Genomic DNA, 20,085 nt, shown 5'->3' with positions numbered 1-20,085 from the left:
TGGCCGGTGGCAGGCCTGTGAGCTCTGACAGTAAACAAAGGAGCTGCCACAGCAGAGAGAGTTCTGGTGTGAGAGGGGAGAGCGGGCCTGGAGGCAGTGATGGGGAAGCCAACCAGGGGCCTGTGGACCCAGGGGGAGCAGTGGAGAAGCAGGGGGGCTGGAAACTGAGCGGGGAGAGAGAGAGAGGCAGAGGATGACGAGGTCACAAGTGGGACTGATTTTCTGGGCCATGTGTCCCTCCTTTCTTGGAAAGTCTGACAGCCTGGAGTGGCACCCTGCCTGAGCCCTGTCAGAGGGCTTCCTGTCATCTCAGCCCCCGTGCACTTCCTGCTGCAGACCTGGGCACTGCATTGACTGTTGTGGTCTGGCTTGGTACCTAGGAGCTTCCTCTCCCATCTCAACCTGCCCTAGAACTTGCTTTCACAAAAGAGCCACTCAGACTTCGTGCCCTCCCCCCTTTCCTCCCCAGACTATGGGGATCCAATCAGATCAGTGTGGGAAACAGCCCTTCTATCCTAACCATCCGGTCAGCTGCCTCCTTGGACAACGATCTCTACTGGGCATCCACTCCAGTCCCAATCAAAACAAGATGCGGACTTGTATGGAACATTTGTGTGCCAGAGGGCACAAGGCGTGTATCATTCTTCGGGGTTCACAAGTGGGCTCTCCGCTGAGGTTCACAAACATGCTCACAGCTCTGAAGGGCTCAAAAGGCAACCCAGTTTCAAATTTCAGATCTGTCACTTAGAGTTAGAGGCCTTGGGCAAGTAACTTAATTCCATGAACCTTGGTTTCCTCATTTGTCGGGGTGGGGAGATGGAAATAAGGAGGGGGGAGGGGTAGACAATATGCCTATTTCATAGGGCTAACTGCGGATATGAAAGACACTCAACACAATGGCCAGCACAGCAGTGGCATTCAGTAAATATTCGTAGTTATCATTATTGTGTATCCAACAGTCCTGTGAAGCAGGCAGGGCAAAGGACTATTACCCCGCCCCCCGCCCCCCCCATTTTTATAGATGAGGAAGCTGACGTCCAGAGAAGTAATGCAGTTCTCCTGCGGGTCTTACATTCTTTGTACCATTCTTGCTACTTCTTTCAGATCCCATGCCACTGACTCCCGTCCTGGCGAGTAGTCAAATTACCTTCCTAGGCCTTGCCTTCCTGCTCTTAAAAGTTTCTCCTTGGGGACACACATTATGTTTGTTTCTGGGGAGAAATAGCTAAGCATATAGGTTAGGGCAGGGAAGATGAGAGGCCTATAGGGGTGGAAAGAGGTGAGCCTCCTAGTGCTCTGATATCATCTCTTAGTCCCTTCCACATCCCTATGTCCCAGGGCCATACGAGGGAGACTCCGCTTTTCTAGGGTTTGGACACACAACCTTGGAAAACCTCTCAGACTTCACTCTGACCCCACAACTGGTTTTCTTGATCTGTGTATACATGTAAGGAAGCTGAGTAAGGAAGGGTGAGTCACATATGCTTGGGAGTCAGGCAGATCTGGATTCCAGTTCTGGTTCCACTGCTTTCCAGCTGAAACTCTCTAAGCCTTGGTTTCTCTGTCTGTAAAAGAGGGATAATAATATCAAATTTAATGGGCCTGGGATTTGAGAGAGGGGATATTTACTTATTCCATCAGCCTTCGATCCATTCATTCATTCGTTAATCAATAAATATTTATTGAGGGCTTACTATGGCTCAGATGCTATGCTGAGGGTTGGGATAATAATAACAATCCAATTGTAAATGTTTATCAAGGGCTTATTATGTGCCAGTTACTGTGCTTAGCACTTTACCTGACTTCTCTCTCTTTTTTTTTTAAAGGATACCCTATCTTTTTTTTTTTTTTAATTTATTTATTTGACAGATAGAGAGCACAAGTAGGCAGAGCGGCAGGCAGAGGGAAAGGGAGAAGCAAGCTCTCTGCTGAGCAGGGAGCCTGATGCGGGGCTCGATCCCAGGACCCTGGGATCATGACCTGAGCCGAAGGCAGCCGCCCAACTGACTGAGCCACCCAGGCGCCCCTACCTGACTTCTCTTATCTTGCAACGACCACGTCCTCAAGTTCCATGCATGAGTGAAAGAGAAAATAAAGACCCCAAAGGATGCTAGGATGATAATATAATAGGCTGAATCAAAGGAGATGAGATAAAGGGGAAAAGTCAAATTGTCCATCAGAATGCATGAAACCAACCATACAAGTATGGTATGTAAAACAATGAGATTTCACACGACTTCAGATGGGGAAGAGATAGTATTACAAGTGGCTGTGAACTGAATTGAATCAACTGAATATAATGTGGGTGCCTAAATACAAACATTAAGTATGGGCTTCATTAATAGACATGTAGTGTACAAACCCAAGGAAGTTGAGGTTCTGCTCTGTTAGGCAGGACTTGGGGAGCGTTGGGGTGGACAGAGTAATGGAGAAACAAAGTCAAGGGTGAATCCTGTGGTGTTTTTTTTTTCCCCTCTGGCAACTGGGAGGAAGGTGTGCCATTCGAGAACAACGATGAAAGAGAACACAGAAGGGGGAACACATTTTGAGAGGAAGATGATGAGGTCAGATTATACATGTCAGGTTTGGAGAACTCTTTTTTTTTTTTTTTAAGATTTTATTTATTTATTTGACAGAGAGAGAGCACCCAAGCAGGGGGAGCGGCAGGCAGAGGGAGAGGGAGATGCAGGTTTCTCGCTGAGTGGGGAGCCAGATGTGGGGCTCCATCCCAGGACCCTGGGATCATGACCTGAGCTGAAGGCAGACGTTTAACTGACTGAGCCACCCAGGTGCCCTGAAGAACTCTTAAGAGATTAACTTTAAATGGGAAAAGCAGGAATTCTTTCATGAAACGGTAAGAAGGAAGGATACACACATATGATAAAAGCAGATTTGTTGGTTGAGTGGTGGGAAGTCAAGTTTCATTCTGATGGCTTCTAATTTCTCTTTTCTCCGTGAAGTAGGAGTTGAGACCATCTGTTCAGAGACAGTAGGAAGGGGTCAGAGTCAAGGTTTGAGGAATGTAGAAAAGGCTCCTGTTACGGGTTTAATTTAAGCGCTGACCCTCATACCTGTGAATATGACCGTATTTGGCAAAAGGGTCTTTGCAGATGTAATCAAATTAAGATAAGGTCATTAGGCTGGGCCCTCATGCAATATGACTGGAGTCTTTAGAAAAGAAGAGACACAGACAGGCAGATAGGGAGAAGATCATGAAATGACAGACGAAGAGATTGGAGTTATGCAGTTGTAAACCAAGAAACACCAAGGATTGCTGGCAACTGCCAGAGCTAGGAAAAGGCAAGAAAAGATCCTCCCCTAGAGCCTTCAGATAGAGCATGGTGCTGCCAACACCTTGATTTTGGACTTCTAGCCTCTAGAACTATGAAACAATACATTTCCATTGTTTTAAACCACCTGGTTTCTGTTCTATTGTTGTTGTTGTTGTTATGGTAGCCTTATGAAATTAATGCAGTTATAAATAGCAATCCTAGAGAAAGCAAGCTGAGTTGAGCATAATAGAGGTGGGATAACCATATTTGGTGGTGCTTGCATGATTTTCTTCAGTAGTAATCAATAATCTGGTTGCAGGCATGGAATACATGAACAATTACAGGGTTGGAGTTTTTTTAGATGGACAGGGTAGAAAGACGTTTGAACAAGGGAGTTAATATTGGTAAGAGAACAATTGAAGTGATAGACCATTCGGTCTGAGCTAGATAGAAGAAGTATAGAGGGCGCCTGGGTGGCTCAGATGGTTAGGCGTCTGCCTTCGGCTCAGGTCATGATCCCAGGGTCCTGGGATCGAGTCCCGCATCGGGCTCCCTGCTCCTTGGGAGCCTGCTTCTCCCTCTGTTTCTCTCTCTCTCTCTCTCTGTCTATCATGAATAAATAAATAAAATCTTTAAAAAAAAAAAACCCAAAAAAAAAAAAAAAAAAAAAAAAAGAAGAAGTATAGAGAGGAGAGGGTTGACAAACTATAAAGAGAAGAGATAAAAAGCCTGGAGGTCTCAATGGGGTAGAACAACAGGTGTACTAGGAGTAATAAATGAAAGCTAAAAGAATAGGATGGTAAGAACACAGAATGGCATAAATTAAAAATTTCAGAATTAAAACAATTCCAGTAATAAAGTCCAGGAATTGGCCATGGGAGGGGGTGGCTGAACACGTCATAGAAATGGAACCATAATCATACAATATGTAGCCCCTTGTGACTTCTTTCACTTAGCACGTTTTCCAGGGTCATCCATATTGCAGCTCTTTTTTTTTTTTTAAGGTTTATTTATTTATTTATTTGACAGAGAGAGAGAGACAGCGAGAGAGGGAACACAAGCAGGGGGAGTGGGAGAGGGAACAGCAGGCTTCCTGCTGAGCAGGGAGCCTGATGCGGGGCTCAACCCCAGGACTCTGGGATCATGACCTGAGCTGAAGGTAGACACTTAATGACTGAGCCACCTAGGTGCCCCCATATTGTAGCTCTTATCAGTAGTTCATTCCTGTTTATTGTTGAATAACAATCAATTTTTTCAAAATGCTGTATTTTATTTATCCATTCATCAGTTGATGAACATTTAGATTGTTTTCACCTTTTATATGCTATTGTGAATAATGCAGTGATGAACATTCCTATACAAGTTTTTGTGTGGACATGTGTTTTAATTTTGACCCAGGAATAGAATTAATGGGTCATATGGTAATTCCATTTTCATTCTGAGGAACAGCCAGACTCTTCCAGAATAGCTGTACTATTTTACATTTCCATCACTAATGTATGAGGGATAAAGTTTTTCCACATCATTGCTAGCACTTTGTATTGTATGTTTGCCTGAAAATAGCCGTGTAGTGGATGTGTGAAGTGATATCTCATTGTGTGTGCATGTGTGTGTATGTGTATGTGTGTGTATGTATGTTTGTAGTTCCCTAATGACCACTGATGTTGATCATCTTTCCATTAGCTTATTGGCCATTTGTAGATCTTCTCTGGAGAAATTTCTATTCAAATCCTTTGCCCATTTTTAATTGGGTGTTTGTTTTTTTATTATTGTTGTAAAGTCGTAAAGTTTTTTTTTATATATTCTGGGTACAAGTCCCTTATCTGATATCCGATTTGCAAACATTTTCTCCCATTCTGTATCTTTTTACTTTCCTGATGGTATTTTTTACATTTACAATGCAAAAGTTTAAATTTTTATGTAGTCCAATTTATTTTTTCTTTTGTTATTTGTGCTTTTGGTGTTGTATCTAAGAAGTTTTTATCTAACACAAGGTCATGAAGATTTACTTCTTCTTTTTTTTTTTTTTAAGATTTTATTTATTTATTTGAGAGAGAGAGAATGAGAGGGGATAGGGTCAGAGGGCAAAGCAGACTCCCTGCCGAGCAGGGAGCCCGATGCGGGACTCGATCCTGGGACTCCAGGATCATGACCTGAGCCGAAGGCAGTCGCCCAACCAACTGAGCCACCCAGGCGCCCCGAAGATTTACTTCTTATGTTTTTTTTTCCCTAAGAGTTTTATAGTTTAGCTTCTACATTTAGGTCTATGATCTATTTTGAATTAATTTTCCATATGGTGTGAGATAGGAGCCCAACTTCATTCTTTTGCATTGTTTTTTTGTTTTATTTTATTATTATTTTTTAAGATTTTATTTATTTATTTGACAGAGAGAGACACAGCGAGAGAGGGAACACAGCAGGGGGACTGGGAGAGGGAGAAGCAGGCTTCCCACAGAGCAGGGAGCCCGATGCGGGGCTCGATCCCAGGACCCTAGGATCATGACCTGAGCCAAAGGCAGGCGCTTAACGACTGAGCCACCCAGGTGCCCCTATTTTATTTTATTTTTTTTATAGAATTTTTTTTAAAATTTATTTATTTGAGACAGAGAGATACAGAGAGAGAGAGAGAGTAGGAGCAGTGGGGAGAGGCAGAGGGAGAGGGAGAAGCAGACTCCCTGCTGAGCAGGGAGCCTGATGCGGGGCTTAATCCCAGAACCTGGAGATCATGACCTGAGCCGAAGGCAGACGCTTAACGACTGAGCCACCCAGGCGCCCCTATTTTATTTTTTTTTTAAAAGATTTTATTTATTTATCTGACAGAAAGAGACAGCGAGCGAGGGAACACAAGCAGGGGGAGTGGGAGAGGGAGAAGCAGGCTTCCCGCTGAGCAGGGAGCCCATGAGGGGCTCGATCCTAGGACTCTGGGATCATGACCTGAGCTGAAGTCAGCCGCTTAACCGACTGAGCCACCCAGGTGCCCCTACATTGTTTTTTTAAAAAAATTGTGAATATGTATTGTACCTACCCACCCCCAACTGTAACACTGTTGAGGGCAAGGACCAAGTTCTAGTTCTTTGTATTTTCCATAAAACTAATGAGTAAATTTTTTTGCAGAATAAGATTTGGAGCTGAATGCTTTTATTTCAATTTTATTTTATTTTATTTTTTAAAGATTTATTTATTTATTTTAAGAGAGAAAGAGTGTGTGAGCAAGTGGAGAGAGGGGCAGAGGGAGAGAATCCTCAAGCAGACTCCTGGCTGAGTGTGGAGCCCCGACGTGGAGCTCCATCTCACCACCCATGAGATCATGACCTGAGCCAAAATCAAGAGTTGGATGCTCAACCAACTGAGCCACCCAGGTGCTCTTATTTTATTTATTTATTTGTTAAAGATTTATTTATCATTTTAGAGAGAGAGGGGTAGAGTGAGAGTAGGAGGGGGAGGGGCAGAGAGAGGGAGAGACAATCTTTTTTTTTCTTCAAGGTTTTATTTTTACGAGAGAGAGAGAGAGAGAGAGAAAGAGAGAGTATAAGCAAGGGGAGTGGCAGGCAGAGGGAGAGGGAGAATCAGACTCCCCGCTGAGCAGGGAGCCTGAGTTAGGGCTTGATCCCACGATCCTGAAATCATGACCTGAGCCAAATCCAAGAGTCAGATGCTTAACTAAGTGAGCCACCCAAGCACCCCTATTTTATTTTATTTTTATTTTATTTTATTTTAAGATTTTATTTATTTATTTATTTGAGAGAGAGAATGAGATAGAGAGAGAGCATGAGAGGGGGGAGGTCAAAAGGAGAAGCAGACTCCCTGCTGAGCAGGGAGCCCGATGCGGGGCTCGATCCTGGGACTCCAGGATCATGACCTGAGCCAAAGACAGTTGCTTAACCAACTGAGCCACCCAGGCGCCCCTATTTTATTTTATTTTTAAAGATTTTATTTTTTTATTTTTTTTATTTTTTTAAAGATTTTATTTATTTATTTGAGACAGAATGAGAGAGAGAGAGAGAGAGAGCACATGAGAGAGGGGAGGGTCAGAGGGAGAAGCAGACTCCCCGCCGAGCAGGGAGCCCGATGCGGGACTCGATCCCGGGACTCCAGGATCATGACCTGAGCCGAAGGCAGTCGCCTAACCGACTGAGCCACCCAGGCGCCCTTAAAGATTTTATTTTTAAGTAATCTCTATACCCAAGATGGGGCTCGAACTCACAACCCTGAGATCGAGTCACACGTTCTTCCAACTGAGCCAGCCAGGGGCTCCTATTTCAGTTTTAAAGGTAGTTATATAGATATGGTACAAACTTCAAACGAGACAAAAGGATACAGAGTGAAAAGTATGTCTACCCTCCATACCCAACCTCCTAGTCCTCCAGTTCTTTCTCACAATCAATAACCATGACCAATTTCTTGTGTATCTTTCCAATGATTTTTTTATACCTATATTAGCACACACTTGGAATCCAAAGTTTTTACCACAACCAATAATGTCCCCCAGGATCTGGCCTCTAGGGCCACCTTATCAACCTCATCCCCTACCAACCTCATCTCCTACTCTTCCTTATTCATTTGGCTCCAGCCATAATAATCTTTTTGCTCTTCCTTGGAAACACCAAACATTCTCCCATATTGGGACCTTTGCCCTGTTCTCTCTGCCTGACATGCTCTTTTCTGAGATATTTACATGGATCACTCTCTCCTTTCATTCACATTTCTGATCAAATTCAGTGAGGTTCTGCTTGACCATCCCATCTAAAATAATACCTTGCTCTATTACTTTTTATTCTTGTCCTGCTTAGTCTTTACCAATACCTGACATTAGATTATGTATATTTATTTGCCTGTTATCTCCTTTCACTGGACTATAAATTCCATGGGGGTAGGAACTTTTATTCTCTACTGTATTGTCAGCATCTAGATCTGAGCCTGGATCATGGTAAATGCTCAGCAAATACATTTCTTTAATGAATGACTGAGTTTCAATGTGGAGCCTCTAAGGGAAAGCAGGGGAATCCTGAAGGGTAGAGGCAGTGTGGAGAAAGATGAAACATAAAGAGAGAGAGGGAGCTTTGGGAAAACAATGGAGATTATTGGGGCACAAGTTGATGACAAGCCTTGGCAGTGGAGAGAAGCTGAGCAGCCCTGGGGAGTTGAGACCAAAGAGCCAAGGGAGGAGCACTGTGAAGGGCCTTATGGAACCTGAAATCTCCATGGGTTCCAAGAAAGATAAACTTGTTTATACCCTTAGCCTGTCCCCAGAAAGTTCCTTCTACTTTCTGTCTTAACTGAAACCTGGCCTTCCTCTTTGAATATTATTTCTATGATTTTCCCTGTAGCCTTCCTTCTCTGGGATGGTGCTTGTCATTATTCTATACCCTGTGTGCATTAAGACTGGCAGTTAAAGACTTCAACTGCTTGCTCTCCAATACCACCTTCAATCCATTACCCCTCTACCTGCTGCTCCTTCACGGCTCATGCTATATGTTCATGCTACTTCCAAACTCATGGACACCCTATTAGACTTTGGCATCAGACATAGAATATGCTTCTTTATTCCAAATCCAGCCACCATCAGAGGCAACATAAATGTCTATATAGATGACTCTCCTAAAATGTGGGCCCTCAGTTCGTTGAAAGCCTGCCTCTACCCCAGGGATTTTTACCTCTCCTTTACTTTAGCCACTTTCTTTTTTTTTTTTTTTTTAGATTTTTTTTTTTTAATTTATTTATTTGACAGAGAGCGACACAGCGAGAGAGGGAACACAAGCATGGGGAGTGGGAGAGGGAGAAGCAGGCTTCCCATGGAGCAGGGAGCCCGATGCGGGGCTCGATCCCAGGACCCTGGGATCATGACCTGAGCCGAAGGCAGATGCCTAACGACTGAGCCACCCAGGCGCCCCTACTTTAGCCACTTTCTTAACAGCTTCTTCCTCTCTTTAAATCCTTCACCATACAGATTTCCTGGCCTATCACTCGAACCTTTTTCTTGACAATATCATCACTTTCTTTGTGCTGATGACATCCATTCCATGACCTGGAAAAACCATAATCCTTTATTAAATACAACTATCAGCTCTCTCCTCTGCTAATCCCAGGCTGGCAAATGATTTTGAAGAAAAAAAGAGGTAGATTGGTGCTATTAAAAGTTTTGCTCTTAAATGTATAGAATATTCATGGAAACACAGGTCATAGAAACAATAACAACAAAAAGGAAACAAATGTCTGTCAACTCTACCTTATGACAGAACAGCTATTAAAAGGACATGAACTGGATCTATACAGAGCAACATATATAGAATAAAAAAACAACTGTTGGGTGAAAAAAAGGAAGAAGCAAAATAAAACATAAGATTGTTGTCACACACAAAAAAGAATGTTGTTAATTAAGTAAAAAAAAAAAAAAAGAGAAAAGAAGGAAAGAAAGAAAGAAAGAAAGAAAACCCACACCAACCAGAGTGATATATTTTCTGAGGGAGTATGTATATATATGTGAAAACATTACGAAATATCTAGAAGGAAGTTCAATTTTAGAGAGGGTAGAAGGAGTTGCGATGTAAGGTGCTGGTAAAAGAACTTTAGCTTTATCTGTAACATGCTAAGTTTTATTTATTTATTTTTAAGATTTTATTTGTTTATTTGACAGAAAGAGACACAGCGAGAGAGGGAACACAAGCAGGGGGAGTGGGAGAGAGGGAAGCAGGCTTCCCGAGGAGCAGGGAGCCCGATGCGGGGCTCGATCCCAGGACCCTGGGATCATGACCTGAGCCGAAGGCAGATGCTTAATTGACTGAACCACCCAGGCGCCCCACATAATAAGTTTTAGAAGAGAATGTGATCATATATCACCTTTTAATTTAAAATTAATTAATACATTAAAATTTAAAAAAATGAAGAGTTACCAACTTCAACTAGATCCTCCATGTTTCAACTGGTTCCCTTTTTCTTTTGTTCTCTATGACACTTTAAATTTTCTCCACTCTTCTATAGTCTCATGCCATCTGCATTCCTCTGAATAAAAAATCTCTCCACCCTAGTTCACAGAGAAAATAGAAATCATCAGAAAGGAAATTAAATATTAATATTTTTATTCTCTTGTGCTCAACATCTTAGCTCATCATCTCTTGTGTGAATCCCTCTTATCTCTTTTTAATATGTGATGCAACTTGTCCTAAGGTACATGTAGGAGCACTACACCATTGTTTTTCAATATTACATATGTAAGCTATGGATTTGAAAGCAGAAAGCATCTTCACTTTGGCTTATAAAATCCTTTATATGGAAGATTGATGAGGTAAGTCTTTATATTCTGTATAAAAACAAAACTAAATTCATATATGAAAATCGTTAGTGTTTGGATACTATTAGCCTGCTAACTGGTCTTCCATCTTCATATTTTACCTTCTATGATCCATTCTGTGTATAGTAGTTAACATCAGCTTTTTTAAAAAATTTTATTTTATTATGTTAATCACCATACATCATTAGTTTTTTTTTTTTTTAAGATTTTATTTATTTATTTGACACAGAGAGAGAGAGAGAGACAGTGAGAGAGGGAACACAAGCAGGGGGAGTGGGAGAGGGAGAAGCAGGCTTCCTGCAGAGCAGGGAGCCCGATGCGGTGCTTGATCCCAGGACCCTGGGATAATGACCTGAGCCAAAGGCAGACGCTTAACGACTGAGCCACCCAGGCACCTCATCAACATCAGCTTCTTAAACATGAGCCAGATAGCCCTCCCCTGCTTAATATCCTCTAATGGCTTCCAGCTATACTTAGAATAAAATACAGACTTCATCTAGTAGTTCTTGCATTATTTAGCTTCTGCCAATCTTAATTATTCTTTAAATCAATTCAATTAATTAATTCAGATTAATTAATTCTGAATTAATTAATTCAGATGCCACACTGGTTTTCTTTGGATTCTTTTTATTTTTTTTAAATTGAAGTATAGTCGACATACGCTGTTATATTGGTTTCAGGTGTACAACATTGTGATTCGACAACTCTATACATTACTCAGTGCTTACCATAAGTGTAGTCACCATCTGTCACCACACAAAGTTATTGCAATATTATTGATTAAATCCCTATGATGTACTTTTCATCTCTGTGACTTATTTCATAACTGGGAGTTTGTACCTCTTAATTCCCTTCACCAATTTATCCATTCTCCCACCCCCCTCCCCTCTGGCAACCACCAGTTTTCTGTATTTATGAGACTGTTTCTGCTTTTTTGTTTATTTGTTTTGTTTTTAGATTCCACATATGAGTGAAATCATATGGTATTTCTTTTCTCTGTCAGACTTATTTCACTTAACATAATACTCCCTAGCTCAATCCATGTTGTCAAAAATGGCAAGATCTCATTCTTTTTTATGGCTGAGTAACATTTTGTTGTGTATATATACACCACATCTTCTTTATCCATTCATCTATGGATAGACACTTAAGTTGCTTCCATATGTTGGCTATCGTAAATAATGTTGCAATAAACATAGGGGTACACGTATCTTTTTGAATTAGTGTTTTTGTTTTTGGGGTGTAAATACCCAATTCTTCTCTAACTACCCTAAATAAACTCTTATTCTTTCCCATTTCAGGACTCTTGCCCTCAAATCTCCTTTCCCTTTCTCAGCCCCCAATACTTGCTGATAAAAATAGCATGTTCAGAGTCACTTCCCATGGCTAGCTCCTATTCATCCTTTGGGTCTCAACTTACATGCCACCTCCTCAGAGAGGCCTTACCTGGCCATATTATCTAAAGTGTAGTTTCCCATGTTATTCTCAAGTTTAGCTCTTTGTTGTTTCCTTCAAAGGACTTACCATATTTTTTTCGTAATTTTTAATTATTTTATTTTTTCATTGGTTTACTAGACTTTTGCATGCCTCTCCCACCAGTCTAGGAGCTCCACAAAGCCATTATCCACACCTGCCTTGTGACCAGCACGTAGTGAACATTCACCGGGTCTTTGCTGACTGAATGAAAAGAAGTCCTTGAACATCCTGTCGCTCCGCTCTCAGTCAACCCCCGGGAGCGTCCACCCACACCTTTTCTCCTCTATGGCTCTTGGGATACAATGGAAGAGATGCTCTAGCCAAGGCCATTCTCTCCCACCTCCTTAAGAAACTCCTTGCAGGGCGCCTGGGTTGCTCAGATGGTTAGGCGTCTGCCTTCGGCTCAGGTCATGATCTCAGGGTCCTGGGATCGAGTCCCGCATCGGGCTCCCTGCTCCTTGGGAGCCTGCTTCTCCCTCTGCCTCTCTCTCTCTGTCTCTCATGAATAAATAAATAAAATTAAAAAAAAAAAAAGTTAAAAAAAAAACAACTCCTTGCATCCTTGATTCTTCTGTCAATACTCAAAGATGTTCCCATGAAACAACCAACCTGCCAGAAACCCCAAAAGTTCCCTTCAGGCCTCAGGTCAGCCCTTGCCGGCCCTCTTCCCCTGGCTTTCAGGACTCAGCTGAACACTCTCCTGTGTTCCTCTACAACTCCTTCTCAGGTTCTTTTTTTTAGGGAGCCCTTAAATGTTGGGATCCCCCAAAGTCCTTTTTTTTTTTCAACCCCCCAGTGACAAGGGGGAGGGATTCTCGTGAGGGTAGAGTCTGGAAGAGTTCTGACAATGGGGCGCTGAGGAGTGAGGCTGGGTGAAGCGGGGTGGATAAGGAGAGAGCTATGAAAAGCCCGAGGCCACTGGTCAAGGAGGACAGGTGCTGCCGAGAGGACCTGAGCGTCTGTGACGTGTCGCGGGGTGGAAGACTGGAGAGAACGGGAGGCGCGCGCCGGGACCAGGCAGCCTTGCGCTCCGCAGAAAAAAGCGCGCGCTCGTGAGCGCGGTGGCCTCTGTACGCCTGCGCCGCCGTTGCCGGGCACCCGCCGGCGAAAGGACAACGTAGGGAAGGGGTGGGGGCCGCGGGGACTCCGGAAGGCCACCCTTTACCCGGAAATGGTTGTAGAGGAACATGGCGTTGCTGGTGCGAGTCCTTGTGAGTGAAGGAGTAAATTGCTGCGGTCGCCCGCTGGGCCCCAGGGTTGGACTCGGAGAGGGCAGGGCGGGAGAAACTGGAGGAAAGTGCAGGAGGGGAGCTTGTGCGGCAGCGAGGCTACGCGACCGCCTCTCTTGCGGGGAAACTGAGGCAGCGTCCTACTTCCCCCTACCGTTTGGCTGTGGCTTCCCCCGCTTTGGAGGAGGGAGAGGGCGACATCGGACCAAAATTTGGCGAAGTTTGCTTTTTCTTAGTCACCTCATGCGACCTTTTTCCCGCAGGGAGAGGCAGCACGTGGGGGCACTGATTGGAGTGTCGGGAGACCTGGGTTCTAGTTTCTCTTCTGTCATTGATGCCCAGTGTGACCTTGGACGAGTCACTTTCGGGCCTTTTCCCGGTAGGAAAAACGAGGTTAATCTGCAGTCCCTTTGGTTTCTGAGGTTCTCTGGGTTTGTTTCCGAGATCGGTGAGACGATTCGTAACTGTACAGTTAAGTGGAATACTATTATAGGTTGTTAGGTTGAAAGCTGCACAAAAACCGGGCTCAGATCTGTCGTTTTGACTTTGCCTAGCACAGTGTATGGCACATCATAGGTGTTCAAGAAATATTTATTGAAGGAATTAATGAAGTAAGGAAGGAAGGATTACTAGACTGCTTAAGGGAAACTGCTGCACTTGAGATTCAGTCCTTATCCTTCTCCATACTCTGACATCTGAGAATTCAAGGAGAAAGTGAGCAGAAAAAGGTTAGGAAGATACAGAGCTTAGTTACTAATCATTGAGGGATGGAAGGGTTTATAATTTTAGCGAGTCTTTCAAAAATTGGGTCAAGGACATTGTTTTTCAGAGCAGACACTTTCCATTCCTGCCTCTGGCTATCTTGTGAGTTGTTATTTACACTTAACGTTTCTGATCTTTTTATATATGGTTTACAAGGACTGCTGTTTTACCTCTTGTATTTCTTGTCAGCCTAGCAAAGGCTGCTCAGTAAGTGTTTGAAGAATAATAGCTCATTTAACTTACAGAAAGATTCATTTGGTGAAGTAATTGTTGATGCCAGGGCAGAAGTTGATTCAGATTTGAGAACTGCTGTTGGAAATGGCAACTAGGATGTCCTTATTTAGTTTTTAAGGTGGGTATGTCAGGAAAAAGGTAAAAAGTTTATTGGGCTGTACATCCGAAATGAACATCTTGATTTGTCTTGGAAGTTAGTGGCTGTCCCAGATATATTAAATATTCTTGCCCCCTGAGTGTGTGGACTGTTGCAGGTTTATTCTTGGGTGGTAGCGTCCATTGAAACCACTTAACTGCCCTCTGTTAGTCAGATTTTTTTTCTGTTTATTCCTTTCTGTTCATCTTTTTAGATAAAAACCAAGTTTAGATAAGGAAAGTCACTTTTACTTTTTTAGGTTTTAAAATCACTTTCACTTTATACTGTGATTGTTTAAAGGCCTCTTATAAGATACAATCTCCCTTAGGACTAGTTGAAAGTGGCAGTAAACATGAAAGCAGCAGATATTTATTGAATACCTATTCTGAAGAGGCATTTGCATTAGGTACTGAGGAATTCACAAATACAGGCAATCTACCTGTCTAGGAGTCTGAAGAGCCTTGGTTGAAAGTTTGGCTCCATTACTTATTGTGAATGTGGCCTTGAGCAAGTCATCTAATTTCTCTGAGCCTCAGATTTTCTTAACAGTAAGTTTGATAGGATTGATCAGAAAATCAGTTGATACAGGTGACATTTAAGTGCTTTTCTTCCCTTCCTTTTAGTTTAGCAACTGTTTTGAGAGTTTACTACATTCTAGGAGCTATCCTAGGGACTGAGGATGAAAAACATACACCTTTCTCTCAAGTTTATAATCTAAGAGGAGAGACAGAAAAGAGAACTACTAATACAATACTTGAAATGCTGTGATAGAAGTCTGTACCAGGTGCTACAGGAGCAGAGTAGAGACACATCTAGCCCAGCTTGAGGATAAGCATCCATCAGGGACAGATGCCTGAACTAAATGAGAGCACTAGAGAATGGGAGAGAGCATAGAAGAGAAGCATTAGCTTATGCTACTAATGCCAGACAACCAAGAACTGTATGTGAATCTTTGGCTTGACTCAGGGACACTTATGGGGAAATGGCAGGAGAGGAGTCAGGGCCTTGTGTTTCATGGTTAGGATTAGAGGTTTATCCTGAGGCAGAGGGGAGCCTTTGAAATATTTTAAGCAAGGGAAGATTTATTTTTAATAGCGTTTTTTCCAAATTTTAAAAATTTATTTATTTATTTATTTATTTATTTATTTTCCAAATAATTTTCAATTTGAAAACAACCCGATCTTCATTTTCAAGTTGTTCTTATGCCTATAATATAAACCACTAAGGTACTTCTATAGAGTGAGACCCTGAGTCTTTCAAATGGACTAAGGGAGGAGGTGCATCATGGGTAAGTTGCAAATGCACACTGAGGAGGTTTGAATGGTGTGCAACCTCATGTGAACTGATAGCAGCCCAGTGTCCAGGCTGGTTTCCTGTGGTCCCCCGTTTGCGCCTGGCCCTGGAGACTGGGTTCTAGGACAAGGTTATGCACTCCCTGACCTTTTGTGACTTGTGCTGCAGATAAGTAGTCTGTGATAGTCATGTGTATATATTGCTTGGCATCATCTGTCATGCTGTAGATGGCATTTATGTCAAAGCTTCTGTTTTTAGGGCAAAAAAGTTTGTTTTTAAAGGTTTTTTGATACATTTATTTTTTTATTTAAAATTTTAAAGTTAGAGAATAATTGACATACAATAAGTTGTACTTACTTAATTATACAATTTAGTAACTGTTAACATAGATACACACTTGAAAACTATCACCACAATAAAAATAATGAACATGTTTCTCACTCCCCAACATTTCTTTGTGTTCTTTTGCAGTCCTTTTCTCCTATTGTTCTCCCCCTGCAACCACCACTGATCAGGGGAACACTTTAGTTTCTTTTCTCATTTTTTATTTTATTTTTTAAAATTTTATTAATTTATTTTTTAAAGCTGTGGTCTTTTTAATTTAATTTTATTATTATTATTTTTTAAAGATTTTATTTATTTATTTGACAGAGAAAGACACAGCGAGAGAGGGAACACAAACGGGGAGTGGGAGAGGGAGAAGCAGACTCCCTGCCGAGCAGGGAGCCTGATGCGGGACTCGATCCAGGGACTCCAGGATCATGACCTGAGCCGAAGGCAGTCGCTTAACCAACTGAGCCACCCAGGCGCCCTAATTTTATTTTTTTTAAAGTAAGCTCTACACCCAGTGTGGGTCTTGAACTCATGACCCTGAGATCAGGAGTTGAATGCTCTACCAACTGAGCCAGCCAGGTGCCTCTCTTCTCTCATTTTTAAATTGAAATTTAAAAATTTTATTTTGAAAGTATAAAAAAGTTTTTTAAAAAAAAAGAAACATCATTGTAAACTCTCATACTCACTATTAGATTTTTGCTTTAATAGATCCCTGTAGCAGTTGTGGATGGATCAGTCAGAGGGCTGAGATTCAAGTCCTGGAGGCCAGTCAGAAGCTACTCAAGTAATCCTGGAAGAAGTGAGGAAGGCCTGTACTAAGAGGGAAAAGTGTGGTTAAAGAGGAAGGGATGATTTCAGCAGGTATTGAGGAAACCATCTACAGGGCTTGGTGAAAGGTTAGATATTGAGGGTGAGGGAGAGGGATGTCTTAACAGTGAGTCCCTGGTCTGCCTTGGATGACTGAGTTAATATAGCAGTGTCCTTCACTGAGGACTCATATTCAGCTGAGAAGAAGGTGGTGTTTTGTTGTTATTTTTTTTTTTTTAGTAGCTAGAGAGTTGGTGTCAGGAGAGAGTAAGGAAGCTGAGATAAAGGTTGTAGTTGAAATAAGACGTTGATATTTCCTGGGCAAGAATATAGATAGCTAACATTTTTAGGGCATTTATCAGGGTGCCCTGGGTGGCTCAGTGGGTTAAATGCCGGACTCTCGATTTCAGGGAATTCTATGTTTAATTCTTTGAGCATTTGCCATTTTATTTTCCACAGTGGCTGCAGTGTTTACATTCCCACCAAGAAAGCATAAGGGCTCCAGTCCAGTTTCTCCACATCTTTGCTAATGCTTGTTATTTTTCCTTCCTTCCTTCCTTCTTTCCTTCCTTTCTTCCTTCCTTCCATAGTGACCATCTTTTTTTTTAGAATGTTATCAAATTATATATTTATGCATTGTGTGCCCATCAGCATAGATTTACAATTATTCTTTATGCAGTTGCCTTTTAAATTAAAAATAAAAATGTAAATAAAAAATAATTATTAACAAAAAATATATTCATGTTTTATTTTTTATTTATCTAAGTAGTTACCTTTATCAGTGTACTTTATTTCGTCATGTGGATTTGAGTTACTGTAGTGTCAGAGGTCTCATTTCAGCCTGATGTTTTCCCTTTAATATTTGCTGTAGAGCAGGTCCACTGTTGACAGATTTTCTTAGTTTTTGTTTATTTAGAAAGTCTTAATTTTTCATCTCACTGCCTTCTGTCTTCCATGGTTTCTGAGAAGAAATCAGCTGTTAATGTTATCAATGATCTCTTATACATGTTGAATAGCTTTTCCTGCTTTTAAGATTGTATGTCTTTGTCTTTCAACAGCTTGATTATGATATGTCCATTTATAGATCTCTCTGAATTTATGCTACTTGAGTTAGTTGAGCTTCTTGGATTTCTAGATTGATGTTTTTCATCAAATTTGGGATGTTTTCTGCCAGTATTTCTTCAAATATTTTTCTGTCCCTCTATTTCTCTCTTGTTTTTCCGAGACTCCCATTATATGTTGGTACATTGGATGGTATACCATAGTTCTCTGAGGCTCTGTGAATTTTTTTTTTCATTCTTTTTTCTTTCTGTTCCTTAGTATGGATAATCTCAGTTGGCCTGTTCTCATGGTCACTGATTTTCTCTTCTTCAGATCTACTGTTTAACCCCTCTAGTGAAATGTTTATTTATTCTTTTCAACAGAAGAATTTCTATTATTTATTTATTTATTTTATTTACTTGTCAGAGTGAGAAAGAGAGAAAGAGAGAATGCACAAGCAGGGGGACTGGCAGGCAGAGGGAGGGGGAGAAGCAGGCTCCCCGCTGAGCAGAGAGCCTGACATAGGGCTTGATCCTGGGACCCTGGGATCATGACCTGAGACGAAGGCAGTTGCTTAACTGACTGAGCCACCCAGGCGCCCCAAGAATTTCTGTGTTTTAAAAAAATAATCTCTCTGTTGATATTCTCTATTTGGTGAGATAGCATTCTTATACTCTGCTATGGTTCCTTAGACATGGTTTCCTTTAGATTTTAAACATTTAAAATAGCAGGCTCAAAGTCTTTGTCTAGTTTGTCTAACATCTGAGCTTCCTCAGGGACAGTTTATTTTCTTTCTTCAGGGACAGTTTCTGTCAATTTTTTCCCCTTTGTGTATGGACCATGCTTTTTTGTTTCTTTACATGCTTCATACTTTTTTTTTGGTTAAAAATTGGACATTTTATGGGGCACCTGGGTGGGTCAGTTGTTAAACGTCCGCCTTTGGCTTAGAGTCCTGGTATTGAGCCCCGCATTGGGCTCCTGCTCCACAGGAGGCCTGCTTCTCCCTCTCCCACTCCCCCTGCTTGTGTTCCCTCTCTCACTGTGTGTCTCTCTGTCAAATGGATAAAATCTTTTTTTTTTTTTTGCGAGAGAGAGAATGAGAGAGCACGAGAGGGAGGAGGGTCAGAGGGAGAAGCAGACTCCCTGCTGAGCAGGGAGCCCGATGCGGGACTCCATCCCGGGACTCTAGGATCATGACCTGAGCCGCAGGCAGTCGCTTAACCAACTGAGCCACCCAGGCACCCAAAATCTTTTTTTTTTTTTAAGATTTTATTTATTTGGGCGCCTGGGTGGCTCAGTTGGTTGGGCGACTGCCTGCGGCTCAGGTCATGATCCTGGAGTCCCGGGATCGAGTCCCGCATCGGGCTCCCTGCTCAGCAGGGAGTCTGCTTCTCCCTCTGACCCTCCTCCCTCTCGTGCTCTCTGTCTCTCATTCTCTCTCTCTCAAATTAAAAAAAAAAAAATTTAAAGATTTTATTTATTTGACAGAGAGAGACACACTGAGAGAAGGAACACAAGCAGGGGCAGAGAGGGAGGGAGAAGCAGGCTTCCCGCTGAGCAGGGAGCCTGATGCGGGGCTCAATCCCAGGACCCTGGGATCATGACCTGAGCCGAAGGCAGATGCTTAACGTCTGAGCCAACCAGGTGCCCCGGATAAATAAAATCTTTAAAAAACAAAACAAAACAAAAAAAACCTGGGCATTTTAAATAATATAATGTGGCAACTTTGGAAATCAGATCTGTCCTTTCTCAGAATTATTATTTCTCTGTTTAGTGACCTTTCTGAATTCTGTAAAGTCTGTATTCTTTGTTGTGTGGTCTCTGCTCAGTTAGCTTAGTGGTCAAATAAAGATTGGAGACTTCCTTAAATACTTGGAACCAGTAAGTCTCCTGTTTTTTTTTTTTTTTTTTAAGATTTTATATATTTATTTGACAGAGAGAGAGTTAGTGAGAGCAGGAACACAAGCAGGGGGAGTGGAAGACGGAGAAGCAGGCTTCCTGCCGACCAGGGAGCCCGCTGTGGGGCTTGATGTGGGGCTCAATCCCAGGACCCTGGGATCATGACCTGAGCCAAAGGCAGACGCTTAACAACTGAGCCACCCAGGTGCCCCATCGTCTCCTGTTTTTTTCTGAGGGACTCTGCACATGTTGGGGCACACCATCAACATTCTGCAGGTTGTTTAACATCTCTGTCTTAAACTTCACTTCCTAAGA

General features: G+C 42.1%; 1 protein-coding gene across 4 annotated transcripts in view; it reads left to right on the top strand.

Annotated features, from left to right (window-relative positions):
• Positions 1-13,099: 13,099 nt before the first annotated feature.
• Positions 13,100-20,085, top strand: part of LOC123851722 (ubiquinol-cytochrome c reductase complex assembly factor 1) — a 93,802-nt gene continuing 86,816 nt past the window's right edge. Inside the window, exon 1 of one of the 4 annotated variants that reach the window (XM_064573072.1) lies at positions 13,100-13,247. In XM_064573072.1, coding sequence (XP_064429142.1) covers positions 13,224-13,247 — 24 coding nt within the window. In that variant the 5' untranslated portion in view covers positions 13,100-13,223. Of the gene's footprint in view, positions 13,248-13,346; positions 13,645-20,085 lie in introns of those variants that run through there. The other 3 variants (XM_064573069.1, XM_045885670.3, XM_064573068.1) reach the window with 3 other exon arrangements.

This window comes from Mirounga angustirostris, unplaced genomic scaffold, assembly GCF_029215605.1.
Source record: "Mirounga angustirostris isolate CCGP_5_RB_7025 unplaced genomic scaffold, mMirAng1.0.hap1 SCAF_10, whole genome shotgun sequence".
Lineage (NCBI taxonomy): Eukaryota > Metazoa > Chordata > Mammalia > Carnivora > Phocidae > Mirounga > Mirounga angustirostris.
This window is presented reverse-complemented; position numbering and strand designations above follow the sequence as displayed.